At 38.1% G+C, this 14,780-nt stretch overlaps 1 protein-coding gene across 1 annotated transcript in view; it reads right to left on the reverse strand.

Moving 5' to 3' along the window:
* LOC124366460 overlaps window positions 1-14,780 on the reverse strand; it is a 70,771-nt gene that overhangs the window by 16,562 nt on the left and 39,429 nt on the right. Inside the window, exon 3 of the mRNA XM_046823033.1 lies at window positions 3,080-3,191. Within this exon, the coding sequence (XP_046678989.1) occupies window positions 3,080-3,191 (112 nt within the window). The remainder of the gene's footprint in view (window positions 1-3,079; window positions 3,192-14,780) is intronic.

Here is a 14,780-nt window from a genome sequence, read left to right on the forward strand (position 1 = left end):
AACTGCATTCCTTGTCCAACGCACCTGCTGTGAAACTCCGTTACCGCACTGGGTGAACTGTGCTCCCTCCCCCCCCCCCCCCCCAACCGATACAGTTGCACTGTGAGTGTAGGCTATGCAACGATAGGGCTGTAGTACAACTGTAGGCTACGACCAAGGAGGGAGTCAATTCCGTTTTTCTGAAGAAGAAATTTGACCCATATTCCTTATCTGTAACATCGCGATTAATGTTTAAACTTGCACTGAACTGACCAATGAGTCGGATATGTTTGATCACAAGTTTTATGCATTTTATCGAATTCTCTTTATTGGCTGTAATAAACTAAATGTACTGTATGTGTAATAATTTTGTATTATTATAATATAGTGCAATAAGTTATAATAGCAAAAAGAAAAAAGGAATGGAAGAGCAGCGGTCTGTTAGTTAAGGGGAGGAGCCTATGTAGTGTGTACCCTTTCCCGGGGACATTTCTGAAATTGTAAATGAAAACGCAAGGAGGGCGTTTTGCGTTAACGAAAGAAGTTTTTACATTAATGTGATAAATAAACACTTAAAAATAACGAAGATTCCCAATTGGGTTGAAACAACACATAAAACACATATCCTCGTACCTTATTGGCTGAGCGTACACGAAAGTTTTCATCATAGGTCACAAAAGACACTCACTGCATGTTCGACTAATAAATTAATGATACGTACACAATAGATCACTTCTGTATGATATTGTTATTGCTAATTGTCATACGTTCTCAGTGGTTTGTGTTTCCATTATAATTATTCAATACAAGACATTAATAGTTAGTAAAAGTAAAAGTATTAGTAAATAGAATTAATACCAATGTGCTGCAAATTATGACTTTTTGGCAGTACGACAAACTAATGAAGAAATGGTGAGCGTTGATTTACAATTTACAAATCCCATTAACAAAAAAACTTGACTCATTCATACATACGTATACTTTTTATTCCATTTCTTGTATTGTTTACTTTCAATATGAATCCTGATTAATCTCAAAGAGACATGTGATTGGAGTCTAATACGATAAAAACCTACGTCAGTAAATTACATTAAATTAGTAAAATTAAATTAGTTAACCTGTAAGTACACAGTACGGTTAGGTTAGGTAGGACAGAGAAGGTAGTAAAAATACACAAAACATTTCAGAACTCCTTTAATTTATTGTATTCTCTAATCTTATTGGGAGGGGGGATTTATATACATGTGCCTTCGTGGGTCCTTCTCTAGATTCTAGAATACTCTCTGAATTGCAATCCTACCACTGATTATACCGTGACATATTTACAGGGGCAGAGCAAAACAACGTCCACTGCAACAATAAGCCCTCACCGTGTCTCAGAGGCACTTCCTGGTATAGAGAGATAATTCGCAAATCGATTGCCGGTATGTGGGCGAGACAGTCGGTTACAGTTACACAAGGCTGGTGGTTAGAAATAAGGAATGGTCCACCGATAACAAGCTCTTTGGCTTACACAACTGTAGAATGGTTTGTGAGCAGACGTAAAATGACAGCAAAATCGTACTTCTCCATAGCAAACACGGTTAGGTCATTCAGTAACAAACATTCAGACGAGAGAATCAAAATGTATTCGACAAGCTTAAACATAGGGTACGTTCATTTATACTAAGGTACAATATTACAGGCAATGCAGTATTTTACACAGCTGGGTTGAGCCTCGTCTTCAGCACATTTTTCCATAGTACATAAAATATGGAAACATGTGATGCTCTTAACCTGCGAGAAAAAATCGGTTCAGTCGATTTGAGGTTGGAAAATAATGTTGATGTTAAAATTACAGCCCTTTTTACAGAATATTTCCCTAAATGCAGAAAGAGTAGGAACAATGTCTCCATTACTCTATGCGAAATTACAGAAATTTAAAGTAGGGAATTTACACCATTTTGTAGTCAGGCTCAAATTAAAACAGTTGAAAATTTGTACAGTATGTGCAATTTGATTTCGTCACGAAAAGCATGTAATTTTCCTAAATTATATTTAATTAAAGATGTAATGGAATACCGTTCTTATGCAGGTCAATCCACTAAAATTGGCTTTTAAAATAATAGCAAGGAATGTCCAAAATGCTTGAAACCCCTTATATGATAAGTAAAAATATCTCATGCTTCATTCTTTGATGTAAGACTGACCTATACTCTTAATCACCTGTTAATATTTTACAATTAACCCTTTGATATCACATAATCTTTATGATATTTGACAGCTAACATACCATGTTTTTACTCGAATAAGATGTTCTTAGACGTATATTTTCAAGAATTATTGTTTATCAGAATAAAACAATCTAAGGAAAGTTGGACTTGGGATTAGTTACCCTCAGAAAGTGAAATACTAAAAATAGTTTGAAGAAATCACACGGGTATGCCAGAGATCCCTAATAACTGTTTGGAGTGGCGTGAATAATTAAAAAATTAAAACGTGCTCACATCAACACAGAAAAATATTCCTTAATGACTTTTAAGGTTAGACGATATCAGTGTTGATCATTATTATTTTAAATTTATGACAGTTGCTGTCTACAAGGATTAGTTAAACATAAAATATTTTGCACACGTAGTCAATTTGATCAATTCTGTAGGCCTATTTATTATAAAAGCGGATAAATAGCAAGTGCACATGAAAGGATATCTATTAGAACGGTATTTAGGTTAGAAAAGTTGTCTTCCGTGGCACAATTTCATTGTGTAAGAGGTCGCACTGATGGCAAGGGTATCCTTGATCAGGAAGGCATCTAGGTTAGTTGACAGTCGAGCGGCGACGAAGCGTGCACTAAGGATGGCACTGGTCAAGGCCGGAGCCAGTCAGCTGACAGTTCCTTGTAATCTAGATTTTCAAATAGTAAGATAATCACGTATTCCTTTATGGAACTAAAAATAAACTGGGTCGTTGAATGATTTTTCTCATATACTTATTGGCTTGAAAGAATTAGGTATATTTAATTAATTAGTTCTAATCCATTTTTCAAGATTTGCAAAATTTGTAGAAAACTACTGAAGAGTGCAATAGGGCGATAGTTTACAAGATTATATTTGTTACTCACCTAACCTGCCTGGACGATTTGCGATGCAAGCGGGGGGTCTGATAGACGTATACCAGAGGGGGAGGCTCTTCAGCTGTGGTCAACTGGCGCGCTTTGGCCTTCTCGTACATCCCTAAACAACACGTAGTTAAGATTGGTATGAGGTCAACTTGAACAGCAGGGAAGAAGGATATGATACAGAAAAAACAATATTTACCAAACACACAGGCGCAACGACACAAAATGGCACAACAAAATTAAGACTAAATTGGATACAATGGGATTAACTTTAAGCTGATAGATAGGCTACTAAGAAAATATTTTACTAATGTGAATTAATTTAAATTGCAGCAAATAATATATTTCATATTAAGTCGTTTTAAATACTCGTAATAAATGTATAAAACAATTATAACAATAATAGTGAACAATAGATTAATGATGATGATAATAATAATGATGATGATTATGATGATGATGATGATGAGACGACGACGACGATGATGATGATAATAATGTAACAATAATCTAGAGACTTCAGGTAGGAATTTTCTATTAGAAGATATAGTTTTCACTGGCGGTATACAGTAAGCCATTAAAGGTAACTTCGATCAAGTTGATAGTTACAGTTTTACACGACTGTAGTTAGGTACTACCGTACTTTGCTGCACTCGTGTTGAAGGCACAGCTTCTGGAGACTATACAGCCTACTTGTGAATTAACTTCACAGTTTGTAGGCTTGCTAGTTTAGCGGAAGTGACACGGGAATTGGGCTCCAAATTTGGAGTTGCTGAGTTGCAGGGCGCTTTCACCTGGATTGTGCACTTAGAAAGTGGTGGTCACCGATTGATTCGATTATAGAGTGCACGTGTACCGGTGACTTGCAGTTAGTGAGATTAACATGCGATTGAACTTTTGGCTGCGTTAGTACCTTTCATTTTACTGGTCAGTTAGAATTGGTAAGTACGCGAAATGATAATACGATATAACAAGAATTCGTATCGTATCCGAGCCGATGCTCGTGAGCGTTTTGGTGGGTCTTTTCGAACCGCGCGTTAACATGATCATTGAATATATCCTTTGCGATGATCCGCGAAGAAAAAAACCGGAAGAGAAATCGGCGAGAGTAGTGGGAAACGGAAATGTAATAAAATAGAGGAACATTGTGGACTAGATTTACATAGATACTTGACGTTGCAAGCCATTATATCATGTTTACAAGATTCATAAATAATACTGAATTTGATTCGTCAAATTTGGTTAATGAATGGAAACATAAATTATTATGATCAATGAAAGAATGGCACTCACTATTATATTGTTGTATCATCGGGAGTACCCTCTAATCATAGATAAACAGACGTGGCTGAACCAAGGTAAGGGTAGTTGTGAAGAGGAGAGGAGTTCAAGATAAAGTATTGCCATCCATGATATCCAGACTATATAACGTAACATTACCGCAACTTACGGATGGATTCTGTGCAACTTGTACATCGAACAAAAATATGTTGCGTGCACTAACTGTTGCGTTGGCCAAGTCTACTGCGGTATATGACTTTGGAGTTGGCGAGTCCCCTAAGTATTAAGGGCTGTGCCACCCCCTGCCCACTTTGACTGGAGAGGCTGGTACAGAGCTGGTTTTCCCTTCTTTCAAGGAGACATGAGTGAGATTAATGCCAAACGTCTCTCCTCATAGATCTCGACAGGAGGCGGTCCCTACCCCCAACCTTACCTTACCCATCCAGAATACTCCGCAAGAAGAGCAAAGGTACTTTTAGGACTAAGTGCAATTTATAAGCTCATTGTGACTGCAACCAAGGGTTTTCCTAAGTAATCTATGATCAAATAATTTCATCCCGATTTTTTTTCTATGATTCTGTTCATCCCGTTAATGTACAGATGCGGGACGATCACACCAATTCACCTGTCCACGCCTCGTACAGCGGAAGAGTTATGGGCTTGAACAGTAACAAGCTAAACAAGCGGGGAAAGTAAAGCTATTGTATGCGAGACTTGTGTTGGTCAACACTCTCTCACTCACGTCCCATATCACACTGTGACTGGGACTGGGGCAACGTTTCGTGCGTGCTGCTCCGCACTTCCTCACTTGCGTCGATACGGATTGTTACACTGTATTAACGCAGCTAAGGACAATGATTTGGAAAAATTTGATATGGAAGCAGTAACAACATTACTTCCGGTGGCGCTGGAACCAGTGATAGTACCGTCATATACGCACGATCGGAATTAGTTAGGATCAATTTTAAGATGTAAGAATTTTCGAAGTTACTTTTTGAAATGCAGGATCATGATTTGATAAATTTAAATTAATTCTTTTTTTGAATAATATAAGTTTTCGTTTATCTGTCTGCATTGCGGAGTAGCTGTATATTGACTTTTACAGGAAATAGAACTATATAAGAGTCAGTTGTAGTAGTTTTTTTTAGTTGCTGAGTTTTATCCCATACGAACAATGGTAAACTAAAAAAATGTGCATGTCCTCTTTTTTAACCATACAATTTTATGTGAGTTGTTTCGTTGTGAAGATATGATTAATATGCATTCAAACGCTGTTTAGTTTGTACATTAAAATAAGATCGTAAGTCAGAGAATGTAAGGTTTAAAGTTTAACATTGTTTCATATCTATATGACTGAGGATTGTGTGGCAGAATGTTACGCGAGGCCTACAGTGTAGTTCTAGGTGGTCTACATCACTGACATGCCTAATCCTGTATTTAGAGTTGTAATCTTCTAGTAATGCATTATTATTATTTCATGAATTACATTAAATATGTGGGTAATGTTTTTGAATATGAGAGTTCACTCTAAAACAGAACGTTTTCTGTAATATCTCTGTAACCACTGTTTCTGTCGTTTGCCCCTAGGTAGCGCGCAACCAGAGCGTTTCGGTTTGTAACGAATTTAGCATTTGATGAAATACAGATACGTGTTAAAGACAAAATTTATAATGAAAGGTATCCGTCAGCTGTCTTCAGTGTCGTGAAAATTATTGGGAGGAGGGAGGCACACACTGGTCGGGTTAGATAGTACGGAAAACCCTCCAAAAATAGAGACTCGGGATCTCATCCCGAGAAATTGTAGAGCTTTAACACCTCATATGTGTGATTTAGCTTAACAAAAACTACTGGGTGCAGATTTAATGTTCGTCTTTGAAAATTTACGTGGGGGCCTTAAGCTCCCCTGAGACCCCCTTATACACGCCCGTGGCAGTTTTGTAATTAAATAAATTTATTTTAGAGGCCTTATTGAATAATTTGCAAACTTTTAATACTTCTAACCCAAATCTACAGTTTGAATATATCAGTCGAGTGATCATAACAGCAGGAACGTTCCGATTGTAGCCTCTCGAAATCGTACATCGCCGATCCAAATACTCTGATTAGTGATGTTGACGACTAACCAACCAGTAATTACTTGCGGGAGACGTACCGCTTCACAGTTCTACAACGAACGGGTTTTGAGGTTGCTCAGTTGCTTGCATGGATTATATTTTCTTTGGATTTCAGATCGAGGTGTACCTTGCTCACGTTTGAACGCACACAATAGGCGATGTTTACATCCCCAGTGTCTAATTACCTGTTATCCTATTATATCTCCTACTTTTTATTGGCTGAGCGGTAGTAAAGCTTTTTACTCTAGGGGTTAGAAAAACTTCATTATGTGTCCGCACGAATTGAAATTATGCAGGAAGCTTCATTTCTAAAAAGGCAACATACAGTTCGATGATTGTTGCTAATCACTCTAACGAATTTGGTTGAGTGTTAGTGAAAATATTTTCACTGGCCTTATTAAATTTATTTTACAATAATCAATAAATTGTAATTTTATTTATTTTTACAATCATTGAATGAGAAAACTTCAGTATAAATACACTTTTAAACAAACCGAGTATAATCATATAACATTTAATATGTTTCTATTTTAAGTCTGTTATTGCAGCCTGTGCCGGTGTGATGTGTGATTGTAATTCTCGTAGTCGTGACTTGTGCTCGGGACTTGCATTCTCTGCAGTGACAACGCCTGCACTGTACTCCAAGTATCTTTTGGGTATGTTTGAACCAATTTTTCCCTTTTTTCTTCTTTCTGTTCTTTATTTTTGTATGTATTAATACCTCCCCCACCTGAAGAAGGGGGTAGATTCCAATCCTCGAAACGTTGTGTTATACCTTTTGTAACATATAACGATGACAAATGTCCAAAATCCTGTTATTTAACATGTGACATAGTTACACAAAATTTACGCTGACTATCCGTAAAGTATCCGAAAAGATTTCATCTCTAGATAATATTGCAAGATAATTCATTTCTACATCTATAGACATTAATGGAGCAATCTATGGACATAAAGGAGCAAGTACAGGGCTCAGTACTTGCTCCTTTGTTGTTCAACGTGTACTCTGCCGACATCCCAACAACGTTATCCAGAAAGTTTATTTATGCGGATGATATTGCCTTAGCCTACCAACATAATGACATAAAGAAAACAGAACAGGCACTCACTGATGATCTTTCAGTCCTCGCAGATTATTTTAGAGCCTGGAAGATAAATCCAAATCCTAATAAAACTGAAGTATCATGTTTCCACCTAAATAACAGACTGGCGAACTACAAGTTAAATATAACTCTTGATGGTGTCAAATTGAAACATAATGAACATCCGCAGTATCTGGGAGTTACCTTAGACCGATCTCTCACTTTTAAAAGTCACCTTCAAAAGACAGCAGCAAAGCTGAAAACAAGGGCTAATATAGTACAGCATCTTGCTGGATCAACTTGGGGAGCCAACGCTAAAGTACTGCGTACCACTTCTTTGTCCCTTGTGTACTCCGCTGCTGAATATTGTGCTCCTGTGTGGCTTAATAGTGCACATGTGCGAGAGGTCGATGTCGTTCTTAATAGGGCCATGAGGACAATTACTGGAACTCTCATGGCAACACCAACACCTTGGCTCCCAGTGCTGAGCAATATAGCACCACCTGAGATTAGACGCAAAGAGGCTCTTCTGAGAGAGTTCAATAAAGTGTCCAATCCCGAATTGCCCGTTACGCGCGACCTTCCTCAGCAAGATAGCCGGCTCAAATCACGCAAGCCATCACTACGAACAGCATCCCAGTTGATAGAGGAGAACTTTACGCCTAATGCTAACTGGGCGTCATCCTGGGAATCATTCGATGGACGGAACAAGTTCTTGATATCCGATCCTACGAAAGCAGCGGGTGGCTTGGAAATTCCTCGAAAGGAATGGGTTTTATTGAATCGTTTTCGAACTGGGGTTGGGAGAAGCAATCACTGGAAATTCAAGTGGGGTATTACTGACGACCAGACGTGTGATTGTGGCGCAAACTCTCAGACAATTGAGCACATTGTAAACGACTGCCCTTTGCGATTGTTTTCTGGTGGTCTGGCTGGTCTGAGTGGTTTAGAGGATGGGTCTCTAAACTGGCTCAGTAATTTGGATTTAGCTTTGTGACGGGAGATTTTAATATTATTTTTAATTTATGACTCAAGAACTTTGTTCTTACGTACTTTTTAATAATTGTAATTTTTAATTTATTTATTTATGGATAGCTGCCTTTGTCCCCCATACGATGTATATATATATATATATATATATATATATATATATATATATATATATATATATATTAATGGAGATGATGTCCTTGCAATGTCCATCATGAGATTTGCCTGAATGTTATTGAAGCCCTATCACATTTATTCTCTGTATGATTGTCTATTTGACTCTCCACAGAACATCTCAAGAATGAAAAAAACTATAGACTTGAGATTCTGCTTACAAAATCAGAGGAGTCTTTTTTACAAGAAATATTTGAAAGTGCCAAGTCCATTGTTTGTAGCATTAAGTATCCTTAGTCTTCAGGCTAAGCGACACGTCCATTATAAGTACATACACAACGAGCCTAGCATCGTATCGGCATGGCTGCTATTCGGGTGGATGGGTGATCGCTGAGCGATCCTGATTTTGTAAGCGGCCCACCTGTCCGGCCATTGGTAGCGATTCAGAAGATACGTTTAAGCCGTTGGTTCCCAGGTTAAGTGTTAGAGAGGGAGGGCTACTTAGCAAACTCTCCTGATGAAATAAGACGTCCTTTACTTTACCTACGAGGGAATACTCAGTGTGCCATCTTTACCTGCCCTGCAACCTCAGGGGGTCAGTCAAGAATGTGTTGCTTTTCTGCTCCTACTTCGAGCTCTTGCTCAAGCCAAGCAAGACTTTTAAACCTTCCCTTTATTGCTAGTGGATCTACCTTTGCTAGCAGTTGATAAGGCTTTTACTACACATACTGACAGAATTTGCAGATACAGTACCATATTCTCTCAAACAATTATTACAATTCCTTGAATGAAAGGCTGCAAATATTCCTGTAAGAATAGCCTGTTCTTAGTGAGTCCGATATGTTTCTCAACTCGCCCACGGGCATATTATATCGTACCTTGGCTTGTCTCAGCCATGAGGTACCGATTCTCCTTACAATATCCTACCTATTCTGCCATGAGTATGAAAACCTCAATATCATACAGTGTTATATACAGCTTCGAATAAAAGAACATCAACTCAAGGCAGCAAAAATATTTTTAATATTTTTAATTCGCTCAGTAGCATAATTTCCACAAATTTTGTACACAAAAATAATGAGTAAATTTCTTTCTGAAATGTACAAAAATCTAAGGTAGAATTGAAGTTGCCTCTAATGTACGCAATTAATTAGGAGTGCCTGTGTCCGAGCGGTCTAAGACGTCGGCATTCGGATTTGAGTTAGAGATAGTGCAGGTTCAAATCCTGTCTGTGACCGTAGCACTTTTTATCAGTACCATCGACCTCGTACTGTATCGACTCTCCCTCTTATTCCGTTTGTTAAGATCCTCACACGGGCCAGTGGCTCATGAAGACTTGTTATAAAAAAATAAATACACAAAGAGGACAAAGGTTTCACTAGAGTTTTAAATCATAAAGGTTATTAGGAAAACATGACTTTCCAGACGACAAATTATTTGTACTCAGTTTCGCTTCAGGAAATAGGCAGAAGTGGATAGAAAAACAGCGCAATAATTTTGAAAGTAACATTCCCAGACGACTACTTGAGCCAGTTACTTTCCCTTTCTCCCTGGAGGAAGCACGGCCACCAGAGGCTCAGTTCCTGTCGGCAATAGTATAACAATAAGTGAACAGTGAAAGCTTGAGGCGGGTGCGAATTAAACTGGGAGTAGCACCGGTGAAAGCGGGTACAGGGAGGAGGGACTCACTCCCCCGGGCATTCATGCGTCCGTTTTGCGTAGTTATGAAATTGGAAATAAATGACATCTCGGACAGATCATAGACTGAGAGGGAATCGGCTTGATTGGACGTGCCGGTCTCATCTCTTCCGCGAAGACTTTTCACCCCTCGCGCAGAAGGAAGCCTTGTATTGTGTTCACGGAGCACGCGCGTGCAGAGTAGCAGTCGTGAGTCTGAAAACTAGAGTGTCCAAGTGAGTCTAATAAATTAATTTCCGTTATTAGAGAATTATCACAAGGAACAAGGAGCAAATATGTATCAATCTTATTTGTCCAAGTAAATACAAGGTAGGAGTACACCACACCATGTGTCGCGTGGCTTCGCCGAGGTTTCATGCAAAATTCAAAGTTGCAGCTGGAATCTTTCCACGTGATACATCCACATTTTTGTTCATTGACCTTTGTTACATAGCAGTGTTTAAAAAATGAAAGTTCTAGTGAGATTGCATGGACACTATAAGACAAGAGCACCCTGAATTTAAATCTTGCCATCGAGGTTTAAAATTGACTTTCCACAGAATAATTTTTCTGTATGCATAAGCTGCATGTGTTAATATCTCACATGTTAAAATCTCATATGACTGTACTCCGTTTGCGTACGAATTTATTCATTCTGAAATTTCCTCGTTGCCCTCATGGCTATCCACAAAAGACGAACAAAAATATTCGCTAACGCTCAGCCAAATCCCATGGAGTGCCATGAATCATCATCGAACTCAATTTTGCATATATAGGAACGAAGCTTCTTGCAAAATTTCAAGTCTGTAGATCAATTTCTGGTGGTTTACCGACTTTAAGAGTTGGCAAATACAAATTTGGATTCAGATTGAAGTCGGTAAAGATTCGCAACTGGTTAGCAATGTGAATTGTAGTGCCCCAGCACACGTGTTGGTTCCACGTACTTGTGTTTCCTGCACCTAATATGGCGACTACAATGACTGCGTTGCAAATCCAAATAGCAAACTTCCATCTGAAACTAGCGGCAGAATTCTAAGTTAGCAATTTTCGGTTTGCCACTCCTGTTTAAACACGGCTTTAGAATATCTGTGTAAGTTTTTGTTATGGAAATCCGCCAGATACTCGCATCACGTAGGCATCTCGGAAGTACAATTCACTGTACCCTTCACTATGTCCAACCAGATGTAATGCTTAGCGTTTTGAGGCATCTAGCTTTAGAACGAGATAAATAACTTTTTATATTTTAAGGTTGTACCGTTATTTAGTTGTATTTTATATAATACGTATATTCGCCTGTTACTCGTTAGTGGTTAGTATAAGTTGCATCCGATGTCTTGGAACTAATTCTTGGCGGATTAATAACCTAATTGGCACGCGTATTAATTTTTTCTCACGTGTACGTTGTAGCTGCCCATCCCGCTGCCGAGCAATATCTCGCGCGCCTTGCCCGCAAGTAAAATTTATATTTTCGTATTATAAATTAGCTCTTTCATGCGAGACATCTAATTTTGAATGTAATAAAAAGTAAAGTTGTAAATAGTAAAGTAACCCACCTTGGTTGATGTTTTATTTGGCAGATTAATATGGATAATAGTGTTGTGACGTAATTCTGACGAGACCATGTTGTCATGAATCTTAAGTTGTCTCGATAAATGGTTAATCAGTCGTGATTTTGTTTTAGCCGAGTTTAACTTCGAGTCTCTGAGTTTGATTTTAACTACGAGTACAACTTTGAGTGCTTCGGGCATTCATGTTTTAGACTTTTAGTTTACAAATCTTCCCTTTTTCCCCGACTCCAAATGCAATGTCGAAAAAAGAAGCTGACGCCCGCACTTGTGAGTCGACATCAACGTGAAAGGAAGTCGGTAATTATCATATTAACCGCCGGGGCGGAAAAATACGAGTTTTGCGTTCTTAACTTATTGGAATCGTCCTATATAAAAAAAAATAAGGTTTGATGGGGTGGATATGAGAAATAACGAAGTTCTAGAAAGTATAATTAAATATAACGAAGTTCTTTCCAAAAAAATTAATATAACTTTCTCCATGTTCTACATCCACGTCTAGCGTCACGTGACCTTTTGTGGCCAATGATTGAACCTCGTGATGACGTCATCGGTTGCGCCGCCATCTTTGCAAACGTAAATGAGAAATTACAGAAATGAGCAGAATTTTTATCAAAATTAATAATGTTTTTCTTAATTCCGAGAAAAAAATTAATTACGAGTGCCTCCGGCCATCAGCGCGGGCTTCGGCAGCACCTTCGGTGCTGCCGAAGCCCGCGCTGATGTCAATAAAAGAAAAACATCCCTCGAGATAGTACCTATCAGTAAAATATAAAATTCTAGAGGGGCTGATCAAAAATATAAATTGAAATGTAATGCAAAGGCAATTATGTAAAGTTTAAAAACTAAATAAATCATGAAAAACTCAAATATATAGATGGATATTAACAGAGAACACTTACCATTAGTGTGTTGGCGGATATAGCTAAACAGCAGCAACAAAAAAGTGGTCTATCACAACGAAACGACACAGTCTCCCGGTTTAAAAACACCACTCGACCGCACGACGAACAAATACACTCATTTTAAAAAATGCCCTGTTCTATTAAAAAAGAGATAATTTCGTTTCGGTTAAAACGTAAGCTCTTTACGTGCCCTACGAAACACTCCGACACACACAATTCACTAGGGTTGGTTGAACTAGTGGATGGTTGATTCATCATTGTAAACTCACTCACTCAATCCGACCTACTGAACACGATATCTTGTGTAGAACTGACCTATGCCCCGGACAACTCAGATAACAGGTATGCTATCAGGCTGCTATCAGTCCCGGCCGCAGATAATATTCAAGTAAACAGATTATCCAGACACAGCACACAAACTGAACATTAAAACATTAGAAACTTTACCACTTATCAATATACCCCCTAAAATCATGTTATTTGTCATTTGCACCCCCTAGTACTATATATATTTTTTGTTCAGGAGGGTGAGCAGAATACGTTGGTAACGTCAAATTCGTGATTTGCCGCCCCGGCGTTTAATCTTACTGGTACCAGGAAGTCAATTTTAAAGTTTTAATAATTATTAAGTTCGTATGCAAAATCCCCATAGAACTTTGGATCCATTAGGCCCACCCCCCATGATATCATTTAGTTAATTATCACTCTATTTGGCAGCAACGTGACAATACATTATTTTATTTTTAACATCTAGAAGCCGTGCTTTTATGTTTATTTGCCACAATTAAACATATAAGTAAACTTTGCAAATCGAGTATTCATTACTACGACCTCAGCGGTATCCAACTCCATGTGTTTCGTCCATTCGGTACAAGGTTACGATAATTTCTGCTTTTTGGCGTTACATGAATAAAGACTAAAATATAAAAACACATAATTTAAATAGCGGAAAAGGTGGGGTTTGGATGCAAAGATGAGTACAGATATTAGTTTCAGAAGCAGATAGATCGAGGTCGTTAGTGTCTCTGACGCAAGGTTGTCGATTAGGCAGTACACCGCAAGTGGCCGTACTTCACATGGAACCATAATTAGATCATCAGGAAAGAAGTTTGGGTTCACGGTTTGTTCTCCAAAAAACATGATTTGTAAAATCTTTTATTATGTAGGTAACCTCTCAAATTACTACTTCATAATGTGAATCAATGGTGTAATAGGTTTTGATTCCTATGAAATCTGACACTGCCGCAGACGCTGCACTAAGAGGAAGGTGAACTGGAGCTAAACTCAACATTTACATGGGGAACTGAAATATACTCGTGTCATTGATGACCAAGCTTCAGTTGCCAAAAAAGAAACGAGACGCACGATTGCCTGAGACAATGGACGCAGAGAGTCAGCCACACTCGACGTTTACACACAACGTGGGAGCTTGTGTCGCCGTGTGTTGTCTGGGTTACTAGGGCACACTTCCGCTCCCACCTCTCTGACAGGCCGCACCGCGTCGCTTCGTACTGTAGAGTGTAGAGGACTTGCCGCCCTCTCTCTGTCTGGCTGTCTATCATCTTACTGTCGATTTTCGGCTTGAAAACCACTTTTTGTGTTAAATCCATAGCTCTGTTAAATGACTACCCTCAATAAAAAAAAAAAATACATTTTTTATCACTCTACGCGAAATTACAGGTATTTAAAGTTGCATAATTTTATAAATTTTGAAATCAGGTCAAATAAAATGGATAAAGAAATAAATGAGAAATTTTAAAGGATGTAAGTGAGTTATAACTTCAGTTCATTCATAACTGAAGAAAATAAAGAGTTTGTAACGATTTGGTTTTGTATTTATTAATTGTATTTTTATTTATAAACACGCCCTGTTTTCTCAAACGCATTTAATTTAAATAATTTGCTTAAATTATCAAAAAATTAAAAACATTTCACTTCGTGAAGCTTACGAACGCAGATATAAAAATTTCACATTC

Source organism: Homalodisca vitripennis, chromosome 7 (genome assembly GCF_021130785.1).
Source record: "Homalodisca vitripennis isolate AUS2020 chromosome 7, UT_GWSS_2.1, whole genome shotgun sequence".
Classification (NCBI taxonomy): domain Eukaryota; kingdom Metazoa; phylum Arthropoda; class Insecta; order Hemiptera; family Cicadellidae; genus Homalodisca; species Homalodisca vitripennis.